Genomic DNA, 26,796 nt, shown 5'->3' with positions numbered 1-26,796 from the left:
TTCCAATCCATGAGCATGGGATATTATTCCACTTGTTTGTGTCATCTTTGATTTCTTTGAGCAGTGCTTTGTAGTTTTCATTGTCTTTCACGTCTCTGGTTAGGAAGATGCCAAAGTATTTCATTCTTTTTGTGGCTACTGTGAATGGGATTGTGCTTTTTATTTGGGTTTCTGTTTGTTTATTATTGGTATAAAGAAATGCAATTGGGTCTACAAGGAACTCAAATATGCTGAAAAGAATAAAACAAACAACCCCACTACAAAGTGGGCAAAAGATATGAACAGACACTTCTCAAAAGAAGACATATGAGCAGTCAACAGACACATGAAGAAATGTCCAACCTCACTAATCATCAAGGAGATGCAAATTAAAACTACACGGAGATACCACCTAACTCCAGTCAGAATGGCCATTATCAATAACTCAAAAAATAACAGAAGCTGGAGAGGATGTGGTAAAAAAGGAATACTGTTGGTGGGAGTGTAAACTAGTGCAACGTCTGTGGAAAGCAGTGTGGCGATTCCTAAAAGCTCTAAATATCAACCTCCCATATGACCCCACAATCCCCCTACTGGGAACAAACCCTGAAGAACTCAAGTCACTCTATAAAAAAGATACCTGCACACATATGTTTATCGCAGCAATGTGTACAATAGCAAGAACCTGGAAGCAACCATGCTGTCCATCAAAAGAGGACTGGATTTAAAAAATGTGGTACATATACACAATGGAATACTATGCAGCCATAAAAAAAGAACAAAATCATGAACTTCGCAGCAACCTGGATGAAATAGAGTTTATAATACTGAGTGATCTCCCACAGAAACAAAGATCTGAGTATCACATGTTCTCACTCATAAGTGGACCTTGAACATCTATCGTACTACTATAAGAAAAGGATTGACAGTGGCAGGAAACTATGAGGGGGGCAGGGAGGGGAAGGGAGGTGGGATTACAGTAGTCAATATCTTTCTGGGAATGGGGGGATACCCCTTATCAACAAGGGTGCCTGGACGATGCATATTTGTATACCTAACCCTTAACTGTACCCCACAATTTTAAAATAAATAATATGCTTGTTTTTTTTTTTTTAAAAAAAGAATGAGATAATCACTGGGGAAGGGAGTTAAAAGAAAAAAGAAGGGGCCCAGTTCTATGCTCTAATGAACATGAATATTTAATACAGAATAGAAGAAGAGAAGCCAACAAAAGAGCCTGAAAAGCAGAAAGTCAAGAGAGATAACTGTCACAGAAACTGAATGAACAAACCAAAGAAAGAGACAAAAAATGAGAGAGAGAGAGAGAGAGAGAGAGAGAGAGAAAGAGAGAGGAGGAGGAGGAGGAGGAGGAGGAGAAGGAGGAGGAGGAGGAGGACAGAAGAAGAAGATGACAGGAAGGACGGGAGGGAAGAAGGGAGGAAGGAGGGAGAAAAAAATGCTTTCAAAGATGAGACTGGGACCAAAACGTATTCATCTATGTCTGAAGTCAGAGTTCCAATATTGCTTATCTGTAAAGCTGTCCTATCAGTCATACAATTCATGTGACAATGAGTCATGGAGTGCTATAAAATCTTTTGTTTCTTCTTAAATCATGATTTAAACATGCCAAAGAAATTGGATTATTTCATGTAATTGTATCTTCTTTCTGAGGAGTGACTGATGACTTAGTCTTCTTTCTGATCCCATTGTGATCAGTAAATATTTGGCACTCAGTATATATTTTCCAGAAAAGACTCCTGGGGAGAGCAGGTGTGTACCTGTGCTCATATAAACATTTTCTGCTCCACCCACACAGACTATAAAACAAATGCTTTACTAAATAAAGTACTTGCTATTCTACAGAGGCTGATGGGCTATACTTGCCAAAAGCCATGCAGTTGTAGGATAGGCTACACTGGGGTTCTTAACTGTCTTCTAGTCACAGCCCTTTAACAATTTGGTAAAAATTAGAAATCTTCTCTCTCCTACCCCTTAAACACATATATACACTAATTCATGCACTCCTAAAAATTAAGAATCCTCTTCCCGACCCCTAACAAGTAGGTATGTTATATATGTATGCATACACAAAATGTCAGAAAGTTCATGGGTTCCCCTAGCCCACAAACCCAACAACAGAGCCTTGGAGTCTGAATACCAGGAACGAAGAAAGCTTCTCAGTAATTGGGACAGTGCAACTCTATAATTCAACTGCCTGCCACAGAGCTAATATTCAGTGAATATTTACCGACCCAAGCAGCCACTCTAAAGGGCATCAAAATATACCTCCACACTCAAACCCAAATGCACATATATCCTTTTGGCATTTGGCATTTATTTTTTTCATTTGTTCACTCAACAAATGTTTATTCAGTGCCTATTAAATACTTAAGTACAGCAGGAAACTCCCAGAAGAAAAGTTTGGAAAGGCTTTTACACTTGAAATGTATCACTGGCTGAGGGTCCAGGAAATTTTAATGAAGATTCTATAAAGAATACTGATATTTCAGTGTTGGATGTAGAAATTTTATGGGATGCCCCAGGTCAAAAGCAAAATAATATCACAACAACATGTGTGGGGTTAGAATTAGGTGAAAAATACTGTTGCTTCTATTGGATGATTTTTGAGGTAGTATCTGAAATTTTCTAAATTTACCTTTCCCTTCTCTACTTAAAGCCTCAAATTCTAAGCTGAGAAATTCATGCAGAGTCAAGATGGAATAACATGCAATCTCTGACCATGAGGGGAACAAAAATCTTCTAGGGAGTGTGGGTTGATAGTAATTGCAGTCAGCATAAAACAGTCTTTAATTGAGGTCCAAGTAATTATTCTGCAAACACAAAGGAATGAATAATTAAATCCAATTTCAGGAGAGGAAAGGACCTAGGATATTTTAAGGAAGAGTATGGTATTTGAATGAAATACTGAAAATGAAGCAGAGGTACCATAGGAGGAGAATGGAGAGGAGAGCACAGGAGGAAAGAAGAATATAAGTAAAAGCAGGGTAGTGCAATAACTCTGAAGGCTCTTGGAGAAAAGAAAATTCCATAAACATGGATTAAGTTCTTCTAATAGAAAAGTAAGAGAACCTTTCCTACTCTTATCTTCTTCTAATATCTTTCATATACTAAATGATGATAGAGAGATAGATACAGATATATAGATACAGATATAGATACATAGATATAGATATGGTACTCTCATAACCAGGAATCTGGTATTTATTCGTCAGTCGAGAGATATGTAAAGTTAGTGAGGTACAATGAAAGTATTTGAATGTCAATGAATGTCAAAGGTATAAAGAATGTCCTTGTGCACTGGGGAATATTAATGTTAGATAAACTTTTAGAAATAGATTTGACGTGCAATGTTTAAGTTGTGACAGATACTCCCAAATTGCCTACATTGAAAAAAATGTATGTTCCCATTAACAGTTTATACTGTACACATTTCTCCATATCACTGACTGATGCTTGATATTATAGAAATTTAAACTTTCTGTGGTACTTGTTTTTTTTCATTTTCAATCATTAAAAAGGTTGAGCAGGTATCTCATCATATGTGTATATGATAGTTGGATTTTTTTTCAGAGTTGCCTTCTCTTATTGTCTATTTTTGTTTTCTAATGGGGTGGTTCTTTTTTCTTATTAATCTGTATCCAGTCTCTGTATATTATAGCCACAGCCTGTTGACTGCAACTAAGTGTTAAAAATAATTTTTCCAAGACTTCTGTTTGTATTTAAACTTCCTTCACGGTATCTCTCATCATTCAGAAGTTTAAAACTTATATAACCAAATCTGGCAATTTTTTTAACGGTTTCTAAGTTTTATATAAACTTTAGAAAAATATATTATAGCCGGGTTCGGTGGCTCAGCCTGTAATCCCACGCCTTTGGAGGCTGAGGTGAATGGATTGCCTGAGCCCGCGGGTTCGAGACCCGCCTGGGCAGTGAGACCTCATCTCTACAATAAATCAAAAAATCAGCCAGGCATGGTAGTGCATGCCTGTAATTCTGGCTACTTGGAAGGCTGAGGTGGAAGGATCGCCGGAGCCCAGCAGGTCGAGGCTGCGGTGGCCGGTAGCGGCCACTGCACTCCAGTCTGGGCGACAGAGTGAAATTAAATGGCTGAAGAGAGGGGGTAAGGTATGAGAAGGGTTAGAGCCAGAACAAAGATAGGAGAACAGAAAGAAAAGGCTAGTTTTAGGAAGGTCGAGCATGGAGGTTAGAGGAGCATAAAGGAGAGGGCAAATGTATATACCAGAAGAAAGCTATAATCCTGTAAATTGCCATAACTCCTAGAAAAAATGATACTATCAGGCATTTTCAATCATTAATGTTTTTGTATATCTTTCATAATAGGCAAAGAGAGAACCTGAGAATAACCTAAACCTACAGTATATTCATTTCCAATGTCAACAACATTCTGTTTTTTTCTTCTTTCTTTATAAAGCTATTCAAGTGGGACCAGGCATGGTGGCTCACGCCATAATCCCAACTCTTCAGGAGGCTGAGGTGAAAGGATTGCTTGAACCCTGAGGTTTGAGACTAGCCTGGGCAATACAATGAGGATCCCATGTCTACAAAAAACAAAAAACAAACCATCCGAGTGTGCTATCTGCCTTGAAGAAACCCCTGTGCTATTTACTACTACATTGTTTTTCAACCATGGCAATTTATCTTACTTTCTAGTTTCTACTTACACAGTATTCAAATGTGACTCCATGACAGAATACATGGTTTCTATGGTCACCGCTTCTTTTGGGGCAAGAGTTTACTTTCCTTAGCATAATGTCTGTCCCAGAAAACTGTATCCCCCAAAGAGAGGACCAAATCTGGCTAAATGTCAACATATTTGATCTTTTAAACCCTGATTTACGTAACAGTCACACATCTCCCTTGTATTGGCATTTAGATCAATGTTCAACTAGGAGGTTTTGGCTGTTGAATCAGAGGAATTAATGGGTTCTTCCTCTGAATTATTATTCCTGTTGTTTTCATGTTAACGCTACTTGTCATACCAAGATACATGTCCAGTGAGATTAGAAAGATTCTCACTATTATTTTCTGTCTGTCTACATAGCAACATGTAGCATTTAGGACAGATAAACTTACTGCTTGGAACTTAAAGTTGATTTCAAAGATTGTAACTCTATCAGTAAAAAATCCTGTTATTAGAAAAGACACTTCAAAACTGAGCCCTAAAAATTATCATGGGACCAAAAATATTAACTAACAGATGTTCATCACTGAAAAACAATATGAACTTTTTTGATCTGTTTATAACATTAACTCTATAAAAGCTGAGCCATGCATTTTCATAATACTCAACTCTTTTACTATGAAGCAGTCAATTGAACAGCATCAATAACAGCATGAAAATCAAGTTTTTTCTTTTATCTTTCTTCATTTAGCTTTCCATTAATTTTTCTGCATTTCAATATCAATGTTCAAAAGTTATATGAAAACATAAATGGGAGACGAGTGGGGTCAGGGAAGGGGTTTACCAGCAATGCCTGTCTGACAGTTGATCTGCACAGGCTTTTGTTAGTAGTTCTGAAAGGTATTCAAGCAGAGGTTCCATATGAGGCTCTGACACGATTTTTAGAAATCTTACAACATATAATTTTGTTGAATTTGCATTCAAATAAATGGTAGCTTAAGAAAACACACCTGCTTGTTTCTATGACAATAGGCACAGTGGAATGATGCTCACACAGATGTGATGATGAATGTCACCCTGTTATTGCTGTTATTTTTTTCCTTGAACAATTCATCAAATCTTCTCTGCTATCTATCATTCAACTATTTGATATGCCTCAGTAGACAAAACTATATCACAGAAGTCTCAAGGATGTTTTGCTAATACTAAGAAACCAGAAGACATCATTCTATTGTTACTCCGAGATAATTTTTATTGACTTTACTAATTGGATAATCAGCATTCTTCTATGATTCAGTTGTAAAATACTTCATAGCTAAGCAATAATAGGACTCTGTGGCTGCCTCCTAATCAATTTTGTTTCAAAATACTTATTGTTTTCAATAAAAATAATTTTTAATGTTATACTGTGTCTTAAAGTACAACAACATAATCTGGAAAGATCCAACTTACTGTAAAGATGCATCTTGAAATTGCACATACTTCAAAAACTTATTCTTAAATTTTTGCTTTTGTACAATAACCTCTATAACTATTGAGAGCTCTAAATTTCTTTAGAGGCATTATGCTATTACACATTTTAAAACACTAGCTAGCCTAGCTTTTCATGAGAAATTACAATGAAAAGTTACTAACAAATGTATATACTACCTCATATAAGGTGATTACACCGTATGTTTGAGTTGGTTCTCTCCACTGAAGAAATATCTTCTCTTCAAAAGTACTTCCTTGAATGGATTCAGTAGGAACAGCACCTGGAACTAAGCAGAGTGGGAGGAGATAAATGTTTGAGTAATAAACAAACAAAAAAAATCAAAGTAGATTTTTCTAGACCTGGCAGGTTTTAACCCCCTATTGAGACACAAGATTTTAATAACCCATACATACACTCAATTTTTCTTTTAAAGTTGTTATAACTAAAACCACTAGCTATACCATCTTTATTTTTAAATGTCATCATTATTTTAAAGTTTAATCAGTCAGAGCTCAGAAATAATATTTTAAATAAACTTTTCATTCTTAAAAAATAAATGGGGTAACCCCCTCGGGTCCCCTCACACTGTGGGAGCTTTTCTGTCCTCTTAATACATCCTGCTTTCAAAAAATAAAAAATAAATAAATGAAGTAGGATATGAAGCAGCGGGAATTCTCACACACCGCTTGTGGGAGATTGTGGTGGTATGGTCACTTTGGAAAATCATGTGGAAGTATTTAGTGAAGTTGAAGATGCATAGACTGTATGATCCAATGACTCCACCTCCAGAAACATTCTCTACTAAAATTCTGGCATATATGTATGTATCAGGAGACATATATGAGAATGTTAACATAAGCAGTGCTTTTAAATAATAATAATAGTTTGGAAACAAACCAAATGGTTCAATAAATTATGTTATAAATTGGTTATTCATATGATAAGTAGTTCAATAAACTGTTACAAATTGTGTTATAAATTGGCTATTCATGATAAAATACTGAAGAGTAAAAATAAATGACAGTTATATACATCATCATTGATGTACTTTACAAACATAATACTGAATGACAAAAGCATGTCAAAGTATATAAACTACTGTACTAATATATCTATTAAAAATACATACAAAATAAAAGTTGATGTAGATAAAGTTATTCAGTTTTTAAAAATTATTTTGTTAATGATATAGGAAATTTAGGGGAAGTTTGATGGCATTTTTTTCAAAACTTAAAATATGCAACGCCTTCTTTTAATTTTGCAAGAAAAATCTAACATAAGGGAAGATGGAAATTTACTTGCCAATTTCCTATAAAATAATATTTCATATTATTATACAATTATTTATCTCATCATTTTAAATTCTGCTTTTGAGTATGCCTCATATTATACATAATTCAGTGTACCAGTATGTCTATCCCATCTACAGGCTATCTATAATCTATAGTGTTTATAAATATATATATATATTTGGAGGAGCATGATCAAATTGTTTGGTGATTTAGTGAGTAATCAATAAATTGTTGGAGAGGACACACATGTCCTATTTACAGAATTTACAGTAATCAAGACAGTGTCAACTGGCATAAGGACAGATATATATATATATATATGAAGTTCAAAAATTAAGTTCACAAACTCATCCTTGAAAAAGTGCTACATACCTCATTGCTGAATATCACTACAATCAACTCTGAAGTATTCCCCTTGGGAAGCTAAGCACTGATGCCAATACCTAGTCCACTCTTCAAAGCAATTTTGGAACTCTTTTTCTGAAATGGCCATTAGAGCTGTCGTAGTATCACCCTTGATATCCTGAATGTCATCAAATGCCTTCCTTTTTATATTTCCTTTATCTTCAGGTAAAGAAAAAAGTCATCGGGGCCAGATCAGGTGAGCAGTGAGGGTGTTCCAATACAGTTATTTGTACAGTGCTGCCAATGGAAGCACACAGCGGCAGGTTCACATACTTAATTGTCAGATCTCAACAAATAACGATGACAGCTCTGATGGTCATTCCATAAAAAGAGTCCCAGAATTGCTTTAATGGGAAGACTAGGTGCTGGCATCAATGCATAGCTTTCTAAGGGGAGTATTTCAAAGGTGAGCATAGTGATATTCAGCAATGAGGTAGGTAGCACTTTTTCTAGGACGGTTCATGAACCTAATTGTCAGACCTCATTTCAGTGGAACAGAACTGAGAATCCTAGTAGCCAAAAAGGTCTTACATTTGCAGTCAATTGATTTTTAATAAGAGTACCAGGAAAATTCAATGAGGAGAGAATACTCCTTTCAACAAACGGTGCTGGCACAACTGGATATCCACATGGTAAAGAACGTAGTTGAATTCCTATTTCACACCATATATAAAACTTAAGCCAAAGTAGATGAAAAACTTAACTGTAAGAACTAAGACTATAAAACTCTTAAAGAAAGCACAGGTGTAAATCTTGATGACTTGGCCTAGGCAATAATTTCTTAGATATGACACCAAAGCATAAGCAACAAAAGAAAATATGGATAAACTACACATGATCAAAATAAAAAAAACTTTCATCCTTCAAAAGGTGCTATTAAGAAAATGAAAAGACAAAGCACAGACTGGGCAAAAGTTTTTGTATATCATATCTATAATAAAAGACTTGTTAAATACAAAAGGAACTATTAAAACCCTATACTAAAAAACAGGCCAATTATAAATGGGCAAAGGATCTATAGAAACAATTCTCCAAAGAAGATATACAAATGGCCAATAAGTACACTCAACATCATTAGCCAGCAGGAAACTACAAATAAAAACCACAATGAAATATCACCTCAAACCCACTAGTATTGCTATAATCAAAAGACAGATAATAACAGATGCTGGCAAGAGTGTAGAGAAAATGTAACTCCCATACATTGTTGGAAGAAATGTAAAATCATACAGCTACTTTGAAAATAGTCTGGCAGTTCCTTAATTGATTAAACATAGAGATTTATAACAAGACTTAGCAATCTGACTCCTAGCTATGTACCCAAGAGAACTGAAAACACATCAATTCAAAAACTTGTATGTGAATATTCCTAGTAGCATTATTCATAAAAGCCAAAAAGTAGAAACAAACCAAATGTTATCAACTAATAAACAGACAAGGAGATCTTAATAAAGCTTTTAAAAAGGAGGTTGGAGAAATGTTTTGAACTATGGGAAGATATGAACAGTTTTGTAAGGGTTGTTAAGATTGCCACAGGTCGCAAAGATTCCCTAGAATGTCTGAAGGACTCACAGGTAGTACAGAATTTTGAATTAAGGTGCTACGTATATGTAGATCTAGAACATTTACAGTTATTACAAACAACATCAAATATCGTTTTAAAAAATTACTGATTCAGAAGGGAGGCCTGGGTTCTGATTTAAATCTCTCTAGTATTTAAACTATATAATTTAGATAAATCATTCGGTCAACTCGGATTCAGTGAGCTGCCTCATTTCTAAAATAAAGTTGGATTAAGTTTATGTCTAATGTCCAAACCCTAAATAGTGCATAAATATGACAATGATTGCTATTCTAGGTTGAAAAAAATCTGTGTATGACTATACTGATGCAAAGAAAATCAAAGTATTTAAGAAGTGACACTGGTTAGTTTTAAGAAAATTTTAATTCCAGATTCTGAGACTCAAATGTTCATCATAATCAAAAGGTGAACTAAAACAGAAAACTCTATTGAGCCTCTTCCTTTTCACCTTGAAAGTGTCTATTATGAAGTCATCATTAGTTATCTCACAGCATAACAATAGCTATGATGAGTGGCTCTGTTATTTTTATGATGATTTTTTTATTTGAAAATATTTATTAATCTACGTGCAGATGTAAAGAGGGTAAAAACTTAGCGAAAAAACCCAAACCTCTGGTTTCATTCAATTAGTATAAAAGAGAGTAAAACAGTAATATAAAATGAGAAATATTCAAAATTCTGTTCATCAAGGTATATCTTAAAAGGATAAACATGTTAAAATGTACTGGTGGAGACACTGTAATGAATGGCATTGTAGAAATGTTGACAGGAAAATCTAAATGGGATTTATATAATCATTTCAAGGTCAGAAACTCATAAGGTAAATTTTTTTAAAATGCCAGATGATTAATTAAATTAGGAAAGACAATACCTCACAGGAATTTAGATCTAGTACCTATCTTTACAAGTTCTGAAAGTTCAGATATATAGATATAATAGCTAAGTTTGTATAATTTAGCTCTGTTCTGTCTTGTGTTTAACAGTAATAGAAAGATAAATCAATTTTTTCACGAATTTTCTGATAAAATAAACCATATTTCAATAAAAATATACTATGGTAAAACTCACTTATGTCCAATAAATTTTTTTTTCTTTTTTGAGTTGGAGTCTCACTCTGTCGCCCAGACTAGAGTGCAGTGGCCACTCCCGACCACCGCAGCCTCGACCTGCTGGGCTCCAGCGATCTTTCCACCTCAGCCTTTCAAGTAGCTGGAATTACAGGCATGTGCTACCATGCCCAGCTGATTTTTTTTATTTATTGTAGAGATGAGGTCTCACCAAGTTGCCCAGGTGAATCTCGAATCCGCGGGCTCAGGCAATCCACTCACCTTAGCCTCCCAAGGTGCGGGATTACAGGCTGAGCCACCGAGCCCAGCTATGTCCAGTAAATTTTAACCTTTGTTAATGGATAAACAAAGTGATCCCCTGATTTGTCTCTCTCCAAACTTGACAGTTTGACAATTATCCTATTTCTGTGTTTCTTCTGTCTTTTCTGAAGTCTTTTTTTTTAAAATTAGGAAATATAACTTGAAATAAAAGGTTTTTCTAATTAACTGGATGCTGGAGTGCTATGAAAGGAAGTAATGCATGCTCTGGCTTCAGAGACTAACAAGGTAATTGAAATACACAAAGTAACTCTCAACTCATGTTCTGATGGAACTTACAGGATTCCTAGCTCATGCCAACTCTCAATTTGAAACTCAAAAGTGTTCAATGGGTTCATGCTTCAGCAAGGTATCTGTGCATCTCTAGAAATGACTGCTTTTCATTTCTCTCATTGACTTATACATTACTGTTAATTGAAATATGAATTAAATATTTATCAACAAATATCTTATTATTTCAAAGATTGAGAAAATATTTTTTAGTTTTTATTACCTACTCAATATCATGCATATTGCTACAGAAGAAAAACAGATGGCTTCTCCTCTCAAGCAGTTTATGCTTAAAAGAAAAACATTTATATATATATAGCATAATGAACGAACAAGGAAGGATCACAATGAGTTTCTATGAGTCATTATAGTAACAAAGGTCCCTCTCTGGTAGCTACAACTAGGTCTCAATGCAAATTTCTTCTAACCCTAATATGACAGAGAATTGTTATTATTCTCACTTCTCAGATAAGAAAATTAAGGCTCAAGAGGTTTAAGGATCTTACCAAGTGCAAAGGAGGTCAGAAGGATGTAAGAGTAACATGGGCTGGAAGAGTTGGAGACAGCTTTATGAAGGACCTAAAACTTGAGAACTTTGGAAGGTACCGGAAAAGACAGAATTAAGAAACAGCCAGGTGGAAAGGCATTGGCAGACAAGAACAGACAGGCAACGAGGAAGAGTACAGGATGCATGGAGTGTGGCACAGGAGACCAACGCTGAGTGGACAACGTTGCAGAATGAGCTGCTGCAAAGAAGTTACTTCCTGAGTATGAGCCAAGAATATAGACGACCTTGAAAGCCAAGGCTCTGAAGTGAAAGACAAAGAGGAAGAGCCACTGAGGCTCTTGTAGAGAAAGTGACATGATCAAAGTGTATTTTAAAGATTTATTAGTGAGTGAGTAAGAAGGACACTAAAATGGAAAAAGGCTGGAACCACAAAGAAAGTTAAAAACAATTACAAAAATTTTGGCATAAAAGATGAAGATCTGAATACTTGCAGTAGAAGTTGAGAGAAAAGATTAAACTTTGGAAACAGAAACAACAGATGATAGGACTGGAGTAAACACAGACATACAGGGGAGGAAGGGGTCAGTGATGACTTGCTGGCAATGCTGAGGCCATCCTTCTCCTTTACTGGGAGACAAAGGACAGTTGGAAGAAATAGAAATAGGGCTTTTGGTCTTAGCATCAAGCGAAGACTCTCACCCACAATAAAACAACCATTTGAGAGGAACTAACACAAGCAGGACTTGAAGGGTAACAAAACAGAAAAGAGAGGAGTGCGTGAGCTCCTCATTTATTCTGGCTGTTTCCATGTCTTTCTTCTACAGCAATATGCATAGTGGTAGGTAGTAAAAACACTAAAAAAAAATATTATGTTAGATCTTTAAATTAAACAATAAAATATCATTATAAACATGTAATTCAAGATTTAATCAACGGTCAAAATTATATAATTAATTACATGAAGAAACAAAAAGCTAAACATCTATTTTTCTCAATAATAGTAAGTTTATTCATTTAGTGGTTTTCCAAGTTCTTTGCCACTTACTCTGATGCCTGGAAAACACATTTTAGTTCAAATGTATGAGACACTGCCATTTTATATTCTATGTAAGTTTGTTATTGTATACAAGGGTTCGCTGTATAATATGTGGAAAAGCATATTTATATCCATGCTATGAGATTCAAGGGGTGTAATATTTCTATTTTAAGTTATTTTGGAGGCTTATTGCTTTTATCTATTTATTTTTTAAATTAAATTTTATTTTTTATTATAAAGATGTGGGGTACAATTCAGAGTTAGGTATATAAACAGTGATTATGCAGGTACCCTTGTTGATGAGGTATGCTCCTCCCTCCCCTAGCAGTTTTCCTTAACTGGCCATCCCACACCCCCCAACAGTTTCCCATTACTGCCAATCATTTTCTTATAGTATTATAATTATTCAAGTTCTACTTATGAGTGAGAACATATGGTACTCTGTTCTTTGTTTCTGTGATAGATCACCGAGTATGATCAACTCCAAATCCATCCAAGTTGCTGCAAAGTCCATATATTTGCCCTTATTTATGGCTGCATAATATTCCATTGTGTATATATACCATATTTTTTTTATCCAGTCCAACTTCGATGGGCAACATAGTTGGTTCCATGTTTTTGCTATTGTGAATAGAGCTGTGGAGGTTTATTTCAATTGTGTAATATTTTTTTTTAATGAGTTGCTGGTGACATGTATGGTTTATTGGCCAAGTATTTGTTGATTAAGGTAATATCTAGTTTCAACATTGTTCCTATAGGAAAAAGTTATCTATTTCATGACCACCAGCTTCATATAGTTTCTCAACACCATGTTGAAAAGCAAAGGTAGCCTTTATTTTATGTTGAATTTTTATTTGACTTACAAAAAATATTTCAGAATGCTATTTAAATATATTGAAATAAGTATTTCATGTAAATAACAATTTCTCAGACCAATATAATAATACTTGAATAACGAACTATTTAGAACAATATGGAAGAACTATATTTGGAAACTAATTATGTGACTAATAAATGATTAAAATAAATGCCTACATCTTTATTCCTTTTACCATCTTTGAATCAGCGCTTAAGAATACAGAGCAGACACACACACATTTCAACAAAGTAGTTCCTTCTTTCGTTTTCACTGATCTCAAAAGAAATAAAAGTTGTTTTTCAAAAGAACATATTTCACATAAACATTTTTTTTATTTTTTTGCTTTGCACACAGAAAATTTTAATAAAGTTTCAATGAAAACTTTTGTTAATAGATTTAATATTAAAATATTAAATTTTCAATTCCATCCCATAGACTTGCAGCATTCTAATGTCTCTATTAAGACTATTTTTAGCTTGTTGATATTCAACCACCTATGTTTTACAGTTTTATTCATTTTATTCCAAATAAGCTTTCACATAAACATATTTAAAAGTACTCACGATCTTCATCTGTCTGTACTATGAGTTCTTGACTTTCCTTCCGTCCCTCAGGGTTCATGAGGATGAGTTTCACACTGACATTGGTATATGGTGACAGGTTAGTGATTGTGTGCTGAGGGTGTGAGTTGTCTGTATCCCAGCTTACTTCTTCTCGCACTTGTTCTTGTCCTCCAACTTGATAACAGTAGTGAACGGTGAGATTATAACTGTGGCAACGAGTTACATTATATCCAAATGGCTCCCAGCGGATAGTGATTTGCCGAGATTTGACCTCTACTACTTCTAGTTTTCTTGGGCCACGCATGGGATCTTTTACAAAAGAAGAAAAAAGAAGACATGAGAAAAAAAGAATTATAAAAGCTCTGGTCAAGCTCAAATGTCACAGATGTTCTTACCTGTTCCCATCATCTATCCTCTTGTTCTTGAATAATAAAATCTCCAAATCTTACCCAGGCATAAGGTCATGCAGAACAAAGACAAAAGTTTCTATTCTCATCTGCAGTGACATGTGGCCATGTGCCCAAGTTCTGATGGATGGCATATAAGATGAAATGTCAAGCTCAGTTTATGGGAGGTGTTCTTAAAAGGAAGATGTTCTCCATCTTTGTTTCTTCTTCCTTCCTATTAGCTGGATAGAGGATATGATGTGTGGTGTACTTAAATGTTAAGGATATGACACAAGGCACTTACATGTTAGGAATTCAAAGCAGTGATGAAGTTGGAACCAGGGTCCCTGATAATCAATGAGCTACCATACCACCTTGAACTTCCTTCTTCCAAAATTTTCATTAGGAAACTTGAATACTATCTTATTTAAGCATTGTTTCCTTTTGGTATCTTCAAACATTAATTTATAATGATGTCATTGGAAAACATAAGAGTGAAAGCTTGAGAATTCAACACGAATAATATAATGATGAGAGAACATGAACTTCTGAGCAGTACTCCAGATTTTTTGGGGTTTTGATCTGCATAAAATTCCGCATGGTCAATGCTAAAGTAGGTCTTGCCTATTTGTTACAACATCTTAGTATTCTTCCTTAGCCCAAGCTCCAGGTACAAAGTTTCAAACTTAGAAACCTAAATGACATGCAGGGAACATAATGGCTTCAGACAAAATATACATAGAGAAAGCTTAAGTTTCTTATTGTAATGATGATGAAAATATAGTACTACTACATAAATAACATTTATTGAACACTTACAATATACTAGGCACTATCACAAGAAATTTACCTTTCAGAGGTTTAGGAAAAGTCGAATCTAAAATGTTTTGTATTAGTATACTCATAGTTCATTTCATCCACAATTTTGATTTTTGTTTTTCTGAAGTGTAGTCATTGAATAAGAATGTAAAGAGATCTATGACTGGTAAGGGACAATAAGCATGAGAACTTGAGATATAATAGCTGTCATTATACTGGGCACTTATTATGTGTGAGTTGCTTTATATATAGTCTCTATTTCTCAAAATAATTTTGTAAGTTAAATACTTTTATTCCTAATATATAGATACAACAATTGTGGTCAGGGTAGGTTCGATAACTTGATCAGGGTCAAGGTTTGACTGAATTTAGATCTGACAACTATACAGCTGCTCTCGCTCTACTGAGGCTCTTTACCAAACTAAAAAGACTGTGATCAAAAGAAATTAGGATAGGCGGGCTCAGTGGCTCAGCCTGTAATCCCGTGCCTTTGGGAGGCTGAGGTGAGTGGATTGCCTGAGCCCGCGGGTTCAAGACCCACCTGGGCAGCGAGACCTCATCTCTACAATAAATCAAAAAATCAGCCGGGCGTGGTAGCGCATGTCTGTAATTCTGGCTACTCAGAAGGCTGAGGCGGAAGGATCGCCGGAGCCCAGCAGGTGAGGCTGCGGTGGCCGGGAGCGGCCACTGCACTCCAGTTTGAGCGACCGAGTGAGACTCCAACTCAAAAAAAAAAAAAAAAAGAAATTAGGATATTAAATTAGGATATTAAAGATATCTAAAAAACCACCTAAAACATGACCACAGAATATATAACATAATAAAGATCTGTATTTAGTCTTGAGACAAAGGTGCTGAGAATTCCTCTCCCCACTCATGATAATTCCCTAGAAGAGGGTTCCAGGCCATATTCCTCAGTCCAGTTGTACCAGACAACCCTGCGTGTACTCCAGGGTACTGGAAATTTGTCTGAACTATTATGAAAGTTCACTTATTGATTCCCATTTGTGTATAAATTCTGTGTGTCTATTTTCTCCATCATTTAGGATCCAGAGAGAACTTAGAACCATCCCCTTTACCTGCAAACTCCAACACATGAAAATAGTTAATGTGAAATAATGTTATATATGCAAGGTAGAATTTGTCTATCAGATGTCTGATCAAACCATAAAATTAGGTTAGTAATGATCATTTATGCTACCCTATCCTGTACTAGTTCTAGCAAACAAGGACAAATGTGATAAAAACTTCCATAAGGAATCCTGACTGGCATTCTCATAGAATGTTCCTTATTACTAAATTAATTTTTATATTTAAATTATGAGTATAGGAAAAATATCATAAATAAGTTATTTTAAAATAACATTGAAGGTTTTTTCCAGATTAGTGACTTTTTATGATTTAAAGGAAATGTCTAATTTTATATAATGCTTCATTAGTTGAATGTTTATAAAAACTTTTAATAAGCTCCAGATTCCATATACATGAACAGAATAACAAGTGTCTCTTTGCCCTTTTCCTTATTAATCACAGGTCTCTGCGAGGACTGTTCTAAAGCTTTTTCCTATGGTTTTCATCAATTTTACTGACTAATAAAATGACTAAAGGCTTCAGATATTAGTTTAAACAAGCAGTGCAGTTCTAACAATTTCAATGGAAAATGATTTTCCACTGCATAAGTCTACATCATTTTAGTATTCCTTAGCCAAGAAAACGCATACTTAAATTAAGTCCCAGGATTAAAACCAAAGGGTTCAGTCTGTCTACTTGTCAAGTTTTCTTAAAATGCATGCTCCCTTTTGTTTTTTTTTTTTAATACTTCTTAGAATTCCATCATACTTTCCATACGTTTGTCAAGTAAAATAGCTAAGCCTAGCACAAAACAATTACCTCTATGACCAAGGCTCTCCAAAGTCTCTATGGTCATGAATAAAAATTAACAGATAGAGACTGTATGAGTTCTAAATCTTAGATGAAAAGAGACTTGCGCTCACTGGCTTACATCTTCAAGAGCTGGATTGACCAAAGCAACACTATCATATAGAAACTTTTACAGAAAGAATAACTCCCTTTGTGACCTTTTGTGAGCCTCTGACTATGGTATATAGTTCTGTTGTGTCTACTAATATGTTGATGTCAACATGGCTGGGCTAATATCAATGGGGGTAGGGACGTATCACATCAACAGAGGGTAGGGATGAGGGCCACTTTGATTCCTACTCACTTGTCCCATTTGTGAAAAGCTTAAGAGAGAAGTTGAAGCAACACCATGACACAGGCAACAGGGTCCACCTCAAACAGAGCACTGTCATTTTCTCTTGCCAGTGCCCAAAGTCAAAGTTAGGTAAGTTGAGGAAATGGTTAGTAAATCACAGATACATACAATAACATTAATGAAATGCTGTGTGCTACCATGTACCTGTGATAGCAGCCTCCTTTACTGATAGTGTTGACAGGCCATTTCCAATGACAAAGGAACACTAGTGTCTCTTTCAACGCATCCTAAGCAAATCGCCTGATTTCAATGTTTCTCTTTTTCTTTTCTTATGCTGTTTTGCTATTCTGTATAATTCAGTTCTGATCTAGCAATGGATTTATAAGGACTACATCTTAAGTTAGTGTTTTTGTGGAAAACCATTTCTATTTGTGTGTTGCTAACTGTGGATGAGGCATTCCATAGGAACATTCAGTCTGGTAAGTTATATTTATGATCATTAAACACTTTGAAGGTATCACGGTAGAAATATATCCACACTGTAGGAAATAAATGGCAACTTCATAACCAGAAATGTATAATTTTGGTAGGCCAATTGTAACTCACACTGCAGTTTTGGAAGTAGAATATAAACACTGCCAAAAAAACTTGGCATAACATTACTACTATCCTATATGCACAATATAAATCTCTTACAGTTAAATAACCGGGCCATAAATTATATTCATAGGACCACTAGTTGTAAGATATCTCTTCCTCTTTCCTCATAATCCTGAAGACGCTACTGAGCATGCAAATCAGTGTTGAGGCCATTTCTCTTCACACTCACATGCTCGGGCCACACAGACATTTCCCCCTTCCCTAGAATGGGTATCATGACAGGCCCCATTGGCATGAATCATGAGGCCATCTGATCCACTCTGGGCCTATTGACTCATGAGAAGAGGCTACAGTGTTCTCCCTAACATAGTATACTGGCTGTTGTGCTGGAAGCTTAGTCAGGGAGCTCTCACCAATTCCCTCACTGGTGCCTGCAGCATTTTTCATTCTGTTCTCTTTCTGCCAGTTTGAGCCAGGTTTCAAGCAGATAAGTCTGACAGTTGCAGTCCTGACCTAAGGGACCAGCAGCCCAGTTCTAGCCTCCAGCACTTGAGCAGCCTATTTAATCAGTGATCCTGGCTCCTTCTACATTCAGTCCTGTTTTTTCTACGAATAAGGACAAAAACTGATTGATAGGATCAATTTCCATTGCAGGTTCAATTCACAGCTCATTTCTCTGGAACTCTGCACTTTACCTTCTATTACTACTACAGTACTTTTTCAGAAACTCAATTTCAGAACCTGTGAGATATATTTGGACGTAACTTTAGGATTCTGTCATTGATAATCAAAAACACAGATTACAACCAATGTTCCTCCTAACAGGTTTCTCTTTTCTACCTCTCCATGAACTTTATAGAGGTCTATTACAATAAAGGGAGTAACAACCAGACTGGCATGGTGGGTCCCCTTCAGAACCATCAGCTATTGTATGTCTGCCTCATCAGTCATACAAGAGGGTGGCAACATAGTAAAGTAATAGTTTCATTTGTTTTATTATTTAGTTAAATCAGAGCAAATACCTGATTAATATTATTGTAGCCCACCCGATAATTCAATATTCCTAATCAGGTATACGGCACTGTGATCAAGTGACATAACTATAGCTTTGAATTAGTTAATGCTTTCCAAAATTTAAAAAGTATCTTTGTCAGTCAAGTTGAAAGTTCTGCAATATATCCATCTTTAATTTATACTATCCTACAGGCATCTATATACCTGGTGTAACTGAATGAATTAGAACTTGTCATAATTATATAAATCTGAATATTCTCTTCCACCAGAATGCTTTTCACAGATACTATATTAATAGCTTTAATATTTTATCATGATTGGAATCAAGAAATGTCCTTGAAAATAATGTTTTCCTTAAATATATCACACAATTCTATATAAAGGAAGAATAGCTTCTTCCTTAAAAACAATCTGAATTTCAAAAGTGGTACTAATTTAAGAAATTTTTAAAAAATCTTACAGAATAAATGAGGGAAAGTGTAGCAATGCCAAACTCTACATGGACTCAAACACTCTATTTCTTGGTCTGAGGTAGACATATTCTCACAGTGTCTTTCATATTTTCCACATGCTGGTTTGAACTTGGCCTAAATTGTAAAGGTAAGTAATCTACTGCCCCATCTTGCTGGGAAATGGACTCTCCATACAATTGTATTGATTATTTTCATTTAAATCCCATTACAAAGCTGGAATTCCTATTCACATTTTATGGGAAATGTGAAGGATTATCTTACATAATAAAATTAGGGCATACATTTTTGGTAGGAACACAGATCCTCTCAGGTAAGAGGAAGGAATAACACTCTAAACAAAAGTCACCATTGACAGCCTGGGGAAAGCATTCTCTAGCAGTGTAGGTAACTCCAAAAGAGCAGTGTACAAATGCTTTGTTCAATTCTTGGCTTGGCTTGAGCACATAAAAAGTAAGGTAAACGTATGAGACCCTGAGTTAGCACCCAAGGTGCTTGGTTTCACTGCAACTTTATCAAATCTTCCAGGATAAATATTTTAAAGAATTTTTTAACTTTAAATTTTTAAGTGAAAAGTTAATTGAATAGAGGTTGGAAAAAGAGGGAGTGGAAATGAACTGTTGATACCTTCCAAAATAAAGAAATGTGGGTATTGGTAATATCTACATTTGCCATACTATCCATAATGGTGACATTAGTCATATTTTATTCTGCCTGAATCCATTAACTGTACAAAATGAGGGTAGATGTGCCACAACGGTTGAAAGCTGTTTTTATTAGCTGAGCATGGTGGCTCACACCTGTAATCCCAGCACTTTGGGAGGAGGAAGCGAGAGGATTGCCTGGATCCACAGTTCAAGACCAGCCTGGGCAACTCGGCAAGACTTTATCTCTACAATAAATCAAAAAACTAACCGGGCATGGTGTCATGTGCCTGTAGTTCCAGCTACTTGAAAGGCTGAGGCAGACAGATCCTCTGAGCCCAGCAGGTTGAGGCGGTGGTAGCCAAGAGTGTGTCACTGCACTCCAGCCTGCGCAACAGAGTGAGACTCAGACTCAAAAAAAGAAAGTTATTTTTATTTTAAACATGAAGTATTATTTAATTGTTGATGTTTAAGGTTTTTAAACTTTTATTTTTTGTTTTTTTTGAGTTGGAGTCTCACTCCGTCGCCCAGTGCAGTGGCACACTGCCAGCCATCGCAGCCTCCACTCGCTGGGCTCTGGTGATCCTTCCGCCTCAGTCTTCCAAGTAGCCAGAACTATAGGCGTGCACTACCATGCCCAGCTAATTTTTGATTTATTGTAGAGATGAGGTCTCACTAAGTTGCACAGGTGGGTCTCGAACCCGCAGGCTCAGGCAATCCACTCACCATGGCCTCCCAAAGTGCTGGGATTACAGGCTGAGACACCAAGTCCCGCTGGTTTTTAAATGTTTAAATCATAAAAGCTTTAAACACACTGAAAAGTACAAAATGAAATATCACCTGTGTATCTACGAATATTACGTTAACATTTTGTGTTTTGCTTCAGATCATATTTTATTAAAGAAATAACATATTAGTGATATAAAATTTTGCCTCCTTCCTACTTGCTATCCCAAGGCTATCATATATCATTCCAAGACATGTCATTGTACTTTCAGTGTGTGTGTGTGTGTGTGTGTGTGTGTGTGTGTGTGTGTGTGTGTAATGCTTAAAATTTTACAAAAATGTTACCTTTTTTTACAACTTGAGGTTCCATTAACATAGTCAAGTTGAAGCATATAGATCTAGTTATTTTAACTGGTATAAAGAATTCCATCAAATAAATAAGCCACAGTTTAACTATCCATTCCTCTATTGAGCACTACTCAATAGAGGAACCGATAGTTGAGTCTATCTTTTCTCTAGTGGAAGTAGTGCTACAATGAGCATCCCTGTATATATGTTCTCTTGGCTACAGTATCCCTTGGTGAAAACAAAAAGTGGGGCTGTTGGATTGTAGAGTTTGCACATCTCTAAGTACACTAGACAAAGTCAAATTTTTCTCCAAAAGAAAAAGAACGTTCCAATGCTCCACTTTTCTACAGAGAAACTGTATTTCAAGGCTAGGAGCTAGTGCCAGTTCCAAAGGGTAGATCTTGAATTACTGGTACTGGTTCCAGTTAAATGCAAATTAGGCAAAGTCTAATGCGGAACCGTTTTATGAATTACATAATTTATTTGGTGTAACCCTTGAAATAGAAATTTACAATGTATAGAACTATGTCTTTCTTTGGCTATAGAAACTCTGTCTAACAAATGTTTCTGTTAAGAAGGTTTCCTAGGGCAGCCCCCTGGGGTCCCCTCCCACTGTGGAAACCTTTTCTGTCCTCTCTCAGTGTATCTTGCTTTTTTTTTTTTTAAATAAAAGAATCATTTCTAATAACCACTCATTATTTCATGTCATTATTGTGTTTGTATAAAAGAAAAATAAAATATGAAAACACATCAAATAAATAATGAGATAAATTAATAAACGGATGAACCCTTTGTTTGCTGCCTCGGACTTTGCTTACTCGTGTCCATAGCAGCACCTCTACTTCTTTCTAACAAAACTCTTCTCTGTTTGGAGCCCATTTTAATTTTCATGACTACTTTTGAAAGCTTCTTAGATCTGAATATGCTATCTGATTACTTTTTTCAACTTTAAAATATCATTCAGGTCACCTTTGACAAATAAACTGAGGGTCAGAAAGGGCCAAGTCCTTGTCCAGGTTGCAGTGTCTATTGGCAAGTACAGGTTAGAACTTGGTTGTCCTGGCCCTGCTCCTCCCAGAGAAGGGTGCCTCCTGCAAGGCATAGACAGTACCAGCAAACCAGGTCTCCCAAATCCTCCCTTGCCTATCATATTGGTATTTTTGGCTACCATGAGACTGCTCTGCCAGCAGAAAGTAAACCCAACACTAAAATATTTAAATTTCTGATTACAACAAAATGGCATAATCAACTATAATGGCATATCAGTCCTGAATGCAGGACTCTCCCACTTCAAAATAACTAAGTAGAATATAAGATAATTTTTAAAAATTGCATAAGAATTAGTATGTCTCCAGTGACACCTTATACTGTGTCCCTTGTCCAAAAGCAAGGTTAAGTTGAAACTGCAGTTGATTATGTCAGCTCTGCAATCTAAAGACTCAGTATTGGACTAGAGGTAGGGGAGGGAAGCCAAATCTGATGTTCCCAGGCTAATCTCATATAATTAACAGTGTCTAAAGCACCCATAGCCAGTATTGTCTTCTGGATCCCTACAGACACAGACACAAGTCTTTCATAAACAATATGAAATTTCATATTTCATATGAAATATGAAATCTATTTTCAAAAATGAAGCCCAACCAAACATAAGTTCACTAGTGAAGTTTACCAAAAGCACCAGAAAACTAATTCCCATGAGAATCAGCAGAAATATGAAATAACAGATTAGATCATCCAAGTTATCAGATGCAGAATACAAAACTTAAGTAATTAACACTTTCAAATTTTAAAATGTAAACACAAAAATGAACATGCAAATCATAAAAATGACAAATTTTAAAAAATATAACTTTCATAAATAAAAATTTTGTTGAAATAAAACAAAAATTCAATGGACAGATTAAACAGCAAGATTAAACACAACTTAAGAGAGAATTTATTAGACAGATATAATATGAGAGGAAATTATCTAGAATGCAGAACAGAGAAACAAATCAAATTACAATAGGAAATAAGAAAGAAAGATGGAGGGCAAAATGAGATCTATGTCTAACTGGCAGTCCAAAAGTAGAACAGAGAGAATAGAGAGTAGGCTCTGACTAAATAGAGAAAAATGTCTGAGAGATTCCAGAACTACTAGGAGATATGAAAAGATACAGAAAGTATAATATATACAAAAGTGGAAAAATGAAATTAAGGCCACATTTAGACACAATATAGTTAAACTACAGACACCAAAATCAAATATATCTTAAAAGCATCTAGAGAGACAAAGCACATTACTTACAAAGTAATGGCAATTAGACTGACAGAAGAGTTCTCAACAGCAACATGGAAGGCAGAAAACAAGGGAACAATATATTCCAACAACCAAGAGGAAACATACCAGCTTAGAATTACATATGTAGCCAAACTATCTTTCAAAGATGATGTCAAAGAATCAAAACTGAGTGAGTTTACTACCAATGAACCTGAAATAAAGGATCATCTTCAAAAAGAAGAAAAAATGATATTTGAAGGAAAGTCTGAGATTCTAGAAGAAATGGTGAGTAAAATATCCAAATTTATGTTTGTAAAATAACAATAATATCTAATTTTAGAGCTTCTTATATGATACAGAATTAAATGGCTGACAACAAGAGCAATATAAACAGGTAAGGAAAGGCTCAGGGGTAGAGTGTTATAAGATACTTATATCACTGGGAAGGGAGGTTTAAAATATCAAGTATAGACTCTGTTATGTAAGCATGGCAAATTTTCTGGAATAACCACTATAGAAGTAGAATGACACCTTCAGCAACAATAAAGAAAGTAATAATAACAAAAAAGTAACTCATCTAAAGAAAAAAGTACATTTAGTCAACTACAGAAAAAATATGTAACAGACCAATAATAGATACAAATCCAAAACTTTACCAAAAGGCATCAGTGAGAATCAAAATACTAGAAGAACGATATCATGTTCCTGAATGGGCAGATTCAATATGGCAAATACATCCATTTTCCCAGTTAATCTATGGAATCAATACAATTTCAATTAAAACCTAATCAGAGTTTTAGAGGACTGAAGTTGATTGATTTTAAAGTTAAGAAAGAAGAGCAAGGGTCCCCAGACAGTGAGTCATAACACTCCTGAAGAAGAATGAAGTAGGAAAATTTGTCCTATCAGATATCAAGAGTTGCTTAAAAACTGCAGTAACTACAGTGTGGTATTGCTAAAAGAATAGACATGAAGCAGAACAGATGTCTTGATATCCTATATGACAGAGGTGGAGTTTCTGATTCCTGGGGAGAAGATAAATGGTGCTAAGAGAGGTGGATTCCTATTCTACTCCATTCACAAAAATAATTTCTATCGAATAAAAGGCTTAAAAAGCCAAATTTACTTTTTAAGTTAAAAATGTGGGTATCATTTTTTTGATCTCAGGTAAGGAAATAGTTCTTTAACACAAAAAAGCACCAACTATCAGTGAACAGCTCAATAGCTTATACTATATTAAAATCAATAACTTACATTCATCAAAATGTACCATAAAAAAGTGAACAGCTAAGCTATAACCTTACTCTTGTACTGAAAGAAAAGCAATCAGAGTAAGGACAAATTATATACATTGGCATTTCTTAGAAAAAGTAAAAGGCAAACCAGAGTAGAAGACATTGACAACCACTGAACAAAGGACAGGTATTAAGAGTATATACACAACTTCCACAAACCACAAAAAAGATGACAACTCAAGAAAAGTTGGTAAAGAAACAGAAGTTTCACAGAAGAGGAAAATTATAGACCATAAACATATGAAAATATGCTCAAGATTAATATTACTCTGGGAAGTATAGAGTCACTGTGAATTTCATTTTATATACATCAGACTGGCAAAATTTAAGAAGTCTGGTAATACTGATGTTGGCAAGATATAGATCAATGCAAAGTGTTATAATATACATTATTATTGAGTGGAAAGTGGTACAGCAATTACAAAAGAAAACTTGAGAGATCATCTTGAGAGATTAACATTAGAACACCCTACGACCTAGTTGTTATACTATGAGGTATATATCCTAGAACAGTACTTTTAAACTTCTCTGATGAGAAGAATAACTTGGCATATTTTAAAAATACAGTCATGCATCACAATGATAGGGACATATTCTAAGAAATGTGTCATTAGACGATTCTGTCATTGTGTGAACATCACAGAGTATGCTTACACAAATGCAGAAGGTACAGCCTACTACACTTCCAGGCTATATGAGATAGCCTATTGTTCCTAGGCTACAAACCTGTATAACATGTGACTGTACTGGACACTACAGGTGACTGAAATACAATGGCATTTGTATATCTCAACATAGAGAAGGTACAGTAAAAACACAGCATTGCAACTGTATGGAATCACCATTGTATATGTGGTATGTTGTTGACTGAAGGTTGTTATGTGGAACATGACAGTATAAAGCTTTCTAGGTCTCATCCCCACAGATTCAGACTTATTGGGCCTGTAATGAAGCCCCAGAATTTGCATCTTAGGAAGCAGCCCAGGTGATCCTTGTCACCAGAGGAGTTTGGGAAACAGCCTACAGCCCTGCTACTCAAAGTACTGTTGGTTCTCACACCAGCAGCAGTGGCACCCTCCAGAAGCTTATTAGGAATAAAGATACTCAGTTCCCACCCCTGAATCCCTGAAGCTAAATCTTCATTTGCATGCTGAAGTTTAAGAAACTCTGGTTTGATGCAGTGTTGTTTTCAGAGTGCAGGCTGGGTTCCTAGGTCATATACTCATACTAGCAATTTGTTTTGATGAAAGATAATAGGAAAAAATACCCACAAGAATGTATTTTAGGTCAAAAGATATGGGTTGTATTGTGTAATAACTGGGTTACAATGTAAAATATATTTCATGCTGCATCTAAAGTGTTTGAAAAATTCATTCCTAGAGAAATTCTTCCCAGTGGGCACCAGGAGACATGTGCAGAAATATCTTTAACAGTATTGTTGTCAAAAAAATAAGAAATAAAAGCATTAAAACAACCCAAATATTTACTGAAAAGCAAACAGATAAATATCCCTACAGTAGAAAGTTATACTACAGTGAAAATGAATAAACTGTAGCTATAAGCATAATGCATTTTAGAAACACACAGGAATGAATTTTTAAAAAAGCAAGTCCCAGAAGTCTACTATGATATAATTTTATGCAAAAGGAGACTGTTCAATAATACATACAGGCCGGGCACGGTGGCTCAAGTCTATGTGAAGGAATTGTCTGAGAACAGCCTGGGAAACTTGGGGAGACCTCATCTCTACAATAAAAAAATTAGCTGGGTGTGGTGGCTTGTGCCTATAGTTTCGGTTACTTGGAAGGCTGAGGCAGAAGGATCACCTGAGCCTAGCAGGTCAATGCTGAGATGGCCGTGAGTGTGCCACTGCACTCTAGTCTGGGCGATGGAATGAGACTCCAACTCAAAATAAAATAAAATAAAATAAAACATACATGTATAATAAAAATTTTAATGACAAAGTAAGAAAATAGCAAAGGAAAATTTTTCATAAAAATTCA

The 26,796-nt window shown here is 35.4% G+C and overlaps 1 protein-coding gene across 1 annotated transcript in view; it reads right to left on the bottom strand.

Annotated features, from left to right (window-relative positions):
* Positions 1–26,796, bottom strand: part of LOC103259745 (receptor-type tyrosine-protein phosphatase mu-like) — a 398,088-nt gene that overhangs the window by 69,759 nt on the left and 301,533 nt on the right. The window contains exons 9-10 of the mRNA XM_021711999.1: positions 14,017–14,325; positions 6,293–6,402 (exon numbers count right to left, since the gene is read on the bottom strand). Coding sequence (XP_021567674.1) covers positions 6,293–6,402; positions 14,017–14,325 — 419 coding nt within the window. The remainder of the gene's footprint in view (positions 1–6,292; positions 6,403–14,016; positions 14,326–26,796) is intronic.

The sequence above is a fragment of the Carlito syrichta genome, unplaced genomic scaffold, assembly GCF_000164805.1.
Source record: "Carlito syrichta isolate Samal-C Ts95f unplaced genomic scaffold, Tarsius_syrichta-2.0.1 Scaffold302997, whole genome shotgun sequence".
Classification (NCBI taxonomy): domain Eukaryota; kingdom Metazoa; phylum Chordata; class Mammalia; order Primates; family Tarsiidae; genus Carlito; species Carlito syrichta.
Note: the sequence above shows the minus strand (reverse complement) of the source record. Positions and strands in the feature narration are given on the sequence as shown.